Consider the following 8,995-nt stretch of genomic DNA (forward strand, 5'->3'; position numbering starts at 1 on the left):
TTTTTTCTGTCACCATGTAGGCAGGAGTTCAGCTTGTCATGGCATGTTGTTGTAAACAGAAGACAACTAACAGCTCAGCGAAGGAAGCAATAAAAAGAAAATCAAGTTAGATCGAGGAATGCCCGTCGTCGTGAATGAGTGTGACGTTGTGGCTGAGTCATGGAGGAGACCAGGCAATGAAAACTACTCAGACTCAGATGTGACTGTTGGAGATGTTATTCCCAAACTATGGGTGTTAATCTGCAGCTACGACAGCCTCCAGTCTTCTGTTTTCAGGGATTTGACACAAGAGCGTCAGTGAAGTTGGACACGAGACAAGTCCACATTTGGAGCGAGCTGTTGTGCGTGGTCCACTAAACTTCGCTTCACTTATTATTTTCCTTTTTTGACAGTTTTCTGTTGCTGTTTGGTTAGTTTGAGGCCACAAAAACACTTTAGGAAACATGGTTTGATATTGTGTAAATATAGGTCTCAGGTTTAAAAACACCTGAATTACCCTTTAAGATTTCTCTTGATTGGGACTAAGGGGCGTTGACCAAACCAAGTACACCCAGAGTATGTGTCCACATACTTTTGGCTAGGCTATCCAATGATATCTAACTCTTTATAAGCTACATTTGAATCTGTGTTAATGACAAAGTGAAGTTTAGTTGCACCTCTTATTAAACTGTAAACAGACCTGACCCCCTCCACCCCCCCATCATTCTTCCTCCAGCAGACCATGCAGTGAGCCTAATGCTGCAGTAAGCTCCAGCATAAAGGGCCTCTTATGTATCTTTCCACAGTGGCATTGTGTACCTGGCACTGTGATAAGCTTGTCCTGAGGACGTGCACATTTCCAACATATTCTGAATTCTTTGTTTCTGTCCACTGTTTGCCTTCTTCTCTGCGGTAGCTGACATGTGGCTGCACAGTCGAGACTCACCAGCACGGTGCTGAAGCGTTGCTCCAGCTCTTCTTCAGGTGGCATCGGGAGTTTGATTCCCTTGGTTTGGCCCGTGGAGCCCGGGGGGGCCGACGCCGCCTTCCCCTCCTTCCCCGGGGGTGCCTCCACGCTTCCTGCTGCATTTCCCATCGGTGGTTATCCGATAGATCCAAGAATACACATACAAATAACAACTGCTCCAAAGAAGCAGCTAAAAAGGTCAATAACTGTTTAGTGTCTAGTTGTTTGAAGTTAATGTTCTGTGAGGCCCGTGACCTTTGGTTGTTTCCATGACCCCAGTCTGTTGATTCATGCTGAAGTAGCTCTCATGACTCGTCCATATCCTCAAACCAGGAGAAAGCTGAGGGATGAAATCCACCCGTGCCTCTGAGCGAGATCCTGATGCATTATGAAACCCTAGAAAGAGGGAAGGGGATATCCTGAGAGTGACAGACAGAGTGACAGCTGAGCGAGTGAAAGAGAAAAGGGGAGGAGATAGAGTTCAGAGCCTGTCGCTCTGCACACACCACCAGGCTGCAATAAGACAGAAAAAGAAGATTAACGAGAGGAGGTTTCACTTCTGAGTTTCCCTCTGCTCAGGTGAGAGAAAAACTCTGGAAGAAACTACTCCAGAAGCTGCAGAGCTCTGGGGTGGCGAGTCTGAGTTGGTGTGTGGAAGCCCTCCATCTGCTGTTGGATGCTGGGAGTCTCCGGGCCTTTGATCTCCATGTCCAGAGGAGAAAGAGGAAAGGAGGAGAAGGCAGAGATCCAGCAGGCAGCCAGAGTCTAATCCAAACAGGGACAGAGAGAGAGAGAGACGGCAGGCAGCACAGGCAGCACAGGCACCAGCTCCAACACAGGAGAGCACAGAGCGATCACAGCTCTCTGGGTCCTAATGCCTCCATGTACAGGACGCCACATTCAGACACTAAACCAAAGAAAGTTGCAGTGTTGAACGTCTGACACAAACTGAGTTGTATGTTCAAATGCAAACTCAATTAAAAGGCTAAATATGATGATTTTTGGCATTTTTCTTGTCAACGAATCTGATGAAAAGACCAAAACCAACAATGAACTAATCCTACAAACATGTACTATCTGTGTTTATATTCCTCTGTGCTCTACTGTTGTCCAAAACATATTAAAAAGAGAAAGAGGATTAAAAAAGACGATAGAATTCAGGAAATATTAAGAGAGTAAAACATTGTTGCTTCTGGTGTTTTCATGTGACAGACTACACAGAAAATACCAAGCAATATACTTCAAGTCATTCCATAACACTACATGATAAAGTGTAGTGTGTATAAATAAATGGAAATATTCTGCCATCAAACCAAAACTCACTCAAATGTCTTTTATACTCATAAGATTAATTAATGTAATTGATTCATTTCAAACCTGCCTCCTGACAGAAAGCTGAATTATCTAGTAATGAACATTTTAAGCTTTATAGAGATGGAGGTTATGGATATTGCATTAGATTGGACAGGTGTACCTAATAAAGTGGCCTCTGAGTGCATACTGAAGGCTATATAAGAATGACATCAACAATGTTCTGCAGGGTCTGAGCTCACACAGCTCTGACACACAGAATCAGGCCTTTGTTTTGTTGCATACTTGCTGAAAACGTTGAAACATCATCACGCTGTTTAGTAATCTGCATTTTCATGAAGACATTCTGACATGTCACAGTCAGAAAAGGAAACGTATGACTCGGAGAACTCATGATTCTCATCATGTAACTGCTTTAGGTTCAGGGTCCTGGTTTTGTGCATCACACTGTCACTCTGTCATAGGTGAGTGGGACACTTGAATAGAAAGCGGATATCATTCATGTTATGAGAAGTTATAAAATGTTATAACATGCGCTGTCATGTACGGTTGTTTACTGTTTGTTATCTTTTATATTCTTCTTATTTTGTTAACTGAAAGGATATGTGGTACTTGCAAAACTAAGTGAAATAAAATAAAATGATACAGGAAATGTCTTTATGTTTAGTCTTTGTCAGTATGATGCATATATCCATTGAGACGAGGACGTTTACATGACTGTCAACAGCCTTCACAATGTTTCATGTTTGTATTGTAATACATAATTCTTAACTTCTTCTTCTTTCTTAACTTCACATTTTTAAATAATAAAAACTAAACTGACACAAGCAACCAACTGATTCTCGGTTACATGAAAGCCAATGCTTGAAATTGAATTATTATCAGCCTCTAGCTCGGCACATTAAGGACAGTTTTCATTTAAATAAATTATGAATAGCATTAAGTTGGAGCTGTAAACTGTAAAGCTGCAGTCGGGGCAGACTGTTGGTGTTTTTGTAGGTAGCAAACGTTGGCAGCTCACAGAACCGGATCTCTCTGTGATCAAAGCCTCATTCATACCAACATGTTGCTTCATCACTAAACTCTATAATACCCCGTGTGCTCACAAACAGCAGTTGTAAAGAGGATCACACGCTAATCAGGATCATAAGTTGTGTGGCAGCGATGACGTAACTCTTCACACAGAGGGGGACTGTTAGTAAGCAGCAGAGTGACTGGACTGTTGCTGGAAGGTGGAGGCAGTTAATAAATGATGAGCGTCACACTGATACCTGTGTGTGTCTGGCCACACCTGGTCATCAGCACACAGGGAATAATGACATAATGAAGCAGAGGAACTTTGTTCACCGGGTTTACAGTAAGGCAGAAATCAGACGAGTGTGATGAGGAGTCCTGTATGTTGATGTTTGTAACAGGTACACTGAAGTGTCCCTTTGTCTGAGTATGTTGAGGTGTGTCCTGTTTTAAACTGGTTCAGAGTGAACTTTCTAAAACTCCCACACACTCCGACAAGACGAGAAAAAACAACAAAGAGATCAAAACATCTAATCTGTATTATTATGGTGATCTAAGACTATATATCGTCTTAGATTTTGGATATTGTTATATCGTGAGATGACATAAATGTTGTCGTAAACTGAAGTCATATTCTGAACTCACCAGACTCTTCTACTTGTTCTTATACTCTCATTATGTCAAGTACCATTAGTCATCAATACAATATTGCCGCAACATGGATATAGAGGCATTTAGACCAAAAATATTGTGATATTTGATTCTGACATTTATGAAGTGCTTTTGAGGAAAATTCTATAAAATATAGAAGTTATATGTCGTGAAACGCGATATAGTCTAAAAAGACTAATATAATTTAAAGGCCATATGACCTAGCCGTATTTCAACCTTTGTTAGAGGCCGTTATGTTGTGTGACACCGTCATGGAATTCATAAACCCTGACTGCAAAAACTAAAATGTGAGAAGAAAAGCTAAAACTGTTTGTTAATGGATCAATTAGTCACTGAATGGAACACTAACTGATTTGATAATTGATTAATCATATTTCGTATCTTATTGTTATAGTTTTTTTTAAGTTTTGAAATGTCAGTGTTGTCGTTGCTGATGTTGTATAGTGTGATTATGAATTGTCTTGTAACTAGTGGTCATACTGTAATGTTTATTTTCTTAACAGAAGGGGACTCATAATCATCAGTTACAACCCTTTCTAGAAGGTGTGCTTATCCTTACAACAAGTAATCATACTCGCTTTTTAGGACTGCAATAAATGATTATTTTCTCAACTAATTGATTATTGTTCAGTCTATAAATGTCAGAGAATGTTGAAAAATGTGGATCATTGTTTCCCAAAGCCCAAAATGACGTCCTGAAATATCTTGTTTTTCCTACAACCCAAACATATTCAGTTTACTGTCCTAGAGGAGGAAAGAAACCAGAAAATATTCACATTTAAGAAGCTGTAATCAGAGAATTTGACATTTCTGATGGTTAATTGCTGCAGCCATCATTTTTTTCATTTGAATCTCTGAACAAATGAGTGATGGTGCTGATTTACAATGCTACATGCCAGTATGGAAGTGAGTGTGTTGGTGCTGTATATGTGGTATCGTCTCTCTGCAACAAATATTATACATTAAAACGTATTGTATAATCAGGATAACATTAATGATGTGCGTGTTTCTGTCAACTTGATAGAATAATGTCATGTTTTAAATACAGACGGTGCCTCTGCATCAGGCTGACATCTAGTGGTCAAAAGATCACCTCACATCAGGAGAGCCCTGCACTCACCTCACACCCCAACCTCATACATTGTCTTTAAAAACTGGACATGAAATAGACAAAATGAGAGCACTGTTTGCAAAACCCTTTAAAAATATGTTTGTTTTTTTTGTATATTATGATCATTAAGAAAAAATTAAGTGTTGGTTTACAAACTGATTTTCATACTAACAAAAGGGGAATTCATTTTCTCCTAACTCACTCAATACATCTATTCATCATATCATATCTACATCATCTAAGAGCCACCAGAGCAGAGTGGCCTCTTGACTGCAGCACAGACATGTTAGAGAGACATCTCAGCAGCTGGGCACTAAAAGCACCGGGCCTCTTTCTGCAAAACATACGCATTTACAATACAAACAGTATGTGGTGACACACATAGATGTGAGACTCACACATGAAACCTCATGAGTCACAACTTATGTTAGATACAACACAAGGATGTACATGAGAAAAGAGAAGCTTTCATCAAATTAAGACGAGCATGATTTGGGTTCAAGCTTTCTGTGTGCAACTACTCTGATGATTGCATGGTGTGTATGTGCAGTAGCAGGGGAATATATGAAAGCATTTTGGTGAATAAGAGTTAAAATGTCACGAGTCATACAGTAAGAAAAATCATCAGAAGAGATCTCTATTTGTTTTGTATCTCGTGTATTATTAATATTGATGGTAAGTGGTGGGTCGACAGATGAGTCTTTAAGTTATTAAATGCACCAAAGTTTAATCATAGAGTACAAACAAGTGAGCAGAAAAAAACTATACATCGAGACAAACAATGTATATCTAACAGTCTTTGATAGTACAGGAAACCTTTAATAAAGACAAATTCAACAAGTCTCATTATGTAAAACATGTATAATAATAACATCAGCAACACCGGCAGTAGTAATAATGAAAACGCTTGTATGCTAATTTGTGATGCATAAAATTCACACTTAAATCATTTTAATCCAAAGATGATACAAACAATCCATACAAACTATTTAGTTAGAAAGGGGAAGTCAGGTTTGTGACTATTTAGGTCATAATGCTGTATGACAGTGACGAGGGCTGGGTGTCAGACCTCGAGACATTTTGAGTCACACATGAAACATGTCAACAACAACAACAAGGATTTAAAACTCATGACAGCTCTGATGACTATATTGTATCACCAACGTTTTAAGCAAAGAATGAACATAAACATATTGATTACAAGGCATTTAATGAGAACAATACTGCAAAATTCAAAACAGAGGAGCTACACTCAAAACTGAGCTAAAGGCAAAATCTTTTGACATAAAAATAAAGTTTTTTAAAACAACACTATAGAAATAATTTCCTCATCGACAGCTGAAGAAAGGCAGCTACACATCTATTTAAAGCTAGCTGGTGAGCTGGTGAAAATAAGCTAACTTTGTTTAAAGCTAAATTCGCTTTTTTAAAGATGAATTCACATTTTTAATCAAAACCATCTATTGTACATTTTGGTGATTTGACTTGATATCCCACATAAATAGGAAGTAGCTAAATCCAATGATCAGATGGAGAATAAGTAACTACAGCAAAACAGCGCTGCAGTACTCTCCTAAACAACTGAAATAGATGGGGACTTGTTATAAAAAACAACCAAAAAACAAGTCTCCAGAGGTCTCACTGTAGCTAGGAAGCTTAAACCATCAGGGGAAACCCTGTCTGAAGGTGTAAATGATGTCTTTTAAAATCAGTTTGGGATCTTGTGGCTTTCTGAAGACTTGGATTACACCAGATGAGCTGTATGGAGGCATTTTATTTTGTTTTTTTGTTGATTTTCTCCCAGGCTATTTCAGTTGTTTAGGAGAATGCTGCAATACTGTTTTGCTGTGAAGCTCCAGAAATGTTTTGTGGACTATGAAAGTAGATAATGACTGAATCTTAACTTTTGGATAAGTTTATATTTTATCAAATAATATAAATAAAAATAATATCAAACAAAGACCAATATGTTTAAAATAATATAGACACATCACATAAAAAAGATATTGTCATGAAAATCAATAGGAAAAAAGCTAGAATGTATGACATATAGACATATTTACAAGCAGGAAGACAGGCCTATCTAAGTATGTATCATTAGGTTACATACAGTGGAAGTATTGACACCGGTATTGATACATTTCAAATGATTCCCAGCCCTGTTGATTTTATGCATATTTTTGCAACTCCTTGTCATGTTTCTGTAAATGCACATTATGTGTACTTAATGCAAACAATGCATAGTATGCGGCATGTTTATAGTCCACTCTGAAGAATCTTTGAATTGTTAACTGGAAACGGAAATTTGTTGGGAGAAACTGTCTCGCTGCCAAAGTAACTACGTTCATGGGATGTTGGAGAGCATGCTGAGAGCACTGTGACAGCAGGTGAGGACGGGGAGATGGAGCTGACTGACTGTGGCACCAGCAGGAGCCCACACGGGCAGCTTGACTCACGGACTAGCTTCAATACATCATTGCGGAAGCGCACGCCTACCAAGGCGTACAGGATAGGGTTGAGGCAACAGCGGGTGTATGCCAGCGTGCAGGTGATATACTCCAGCAGAAGACCGCAGAACTGTCCGGCCATTTTACGTGACAGCACCACAGTGTACGGCAGCTGGAACACGACGAAGACCAGCACCAGCGATACCATCAGCTTCAGGGTACGCTGACGATGCCACTGCTTCCCCCGCCGATGAGCTTGCCCTTCTGACAGCACTCGAGCGATCAAAGAGTAGCATGTAACCATGACGAGGAAGGACAGGCAGAAAACGCCAATAATGGCTCCGTTGGTGGCCATTTTGACTTTTCCACTATACTTCATTCCGCAGTATGCTTCACTGCCAGAGCCTGACACACCAGAGAAGAGGATTTCAGGCAGGCTGAGCAGCACCGCAATGAGCCAAACACCCAGAGCAGCGACCGTCCCGCCTGTGAATATTCGACTGCGCAGCCTGAGCATCTCTTGAGCTTGTGCCACCACCAGGTAGCGGTCGACACTGATGCAGGCCAGCAGCAGGAGCCCGCTGTATGTGTTGATAGCGTAGCATGCACGTGTGACCTTGCAAAGTGGAAGCGGGAAGATCCACCCCAGGTGAGTTTCAACGGCCTGTACCGGGAGCGTAAGGAGTAGGAGGAGGTCAGCCAGTGCCAGGTGGAAGAGGAAGACGTCAGTCATGGAGCGAAGGCGGACCCAACCGTAGAGAACAAAGGTGGCGATCACCAGGCAGTTTCCCACCACGCCGAGCAGGAAGATGAAGCAGAAAACACAAGTCTGGAAGGTTTTGATGGTGAACTCCTGCTCACCAGCTTCACACCAGTCACCATAGCCATCGTCTGTGGTGTTACTGGTATTCCAAAAAGAGTAGTTATAGTCGTAGACCGAAGAATCGTAATCAGCAAAGCCAATTCCGCTGTCATGGCTGCTCATAGCCATTGCTGGTGGGGAAAAATAAAGACTAGTGAGTCATTCAAACCTTATTAAAACATTTTTAAAAAACTCTCCTGTGACTAAAATGCATCCCTTTCTCTGTAACTTCTGAGTCAATGTAAAAAAATTCTGTTTTTTCAAGAGGAGCTCGCCTGCATCAATAAATGCCAGTGCATGAGCGAAGGCAGTGATAAAATCTATGAAGATAAGCTTTTACCAGAACCATACGAGGGGTGATAAGCCGCTGTGTTGCGACACTTGTAGCACAGATAAACTAACAAGACGACTAGATTCACATCTTTTTCTTATCAAATAAGGATGTTTGAAAGATGTTAACGTGGCCTTTCAGATACCACACTCTTCAAAAAATGAGACAAATTGTATGACACTAATTCAAACAAAACTCTTCTTTACCACTTTAAAAACAGTAAGATCGGCATTGTCCAAGGAAACCGTTTCCAGAAATGGTCGCTATTATTAGGATACTGCTGGTATTGATTATGCAGATG

General features: G+C 40.3%; 2 protein-coding genes across 4 annotated transcripts in view; both read right to left on the minus strand.

Moving 5' to 3' along the window:
* Positions 1–8,995, minus strand: part of fmnl1b (formin-like 1b) — a 53,797-nt gene that overhangs the window by 27,122 nt on the left and 17,680 nt on the right. For 2 of the 3 annotated variants that reach the window (XM_084342291.1, XM_084342292.1), the window contains exon 2: positions 926–1,342. The exons of the other annotated variant lie outside the window; for it this stretch is intronic. In XM_084342291.1, coding sequence (XP_084198417.1) covers positions 926–1,075 — 150 coding nt within the window. In that variant the 5' untranslated portion in view covers positions 1,076–1,342. The remainder of the gene's footprint in view (positions 1–925; positions 1,343–8,995) is intronic. 3 annotated transcript variants of the gene reach the window in all.
* On the minus strand, positions 1,550–8,492 carry ccr10 (chemokine (C-C motif) receptor 10; the record flags this gene model as incomplete). The annotated part of the gene is made up of 2 exons (XM_084341751.1): positions 1,550–1,711; positions 7,551–8,492. 2 exons carry the CDS (start codon positions 8,490–8,492, stop codon positions 1,550–1,552), a joined length of 1,104 nt encoding a protein of 367 aa, XP_084197877.1.

The sequence above is a fragment of the Pagrus pagrus genome, assembly GCF_965226575.1.
Source record: "Pagrus pagrus genome assembly, chromosome: 21".
NCBI lineage: Eukaryota > Metazoa > Chordata > Actinopteri > Spariformes > Sparidae > Pagrus > Pagrus pagrus.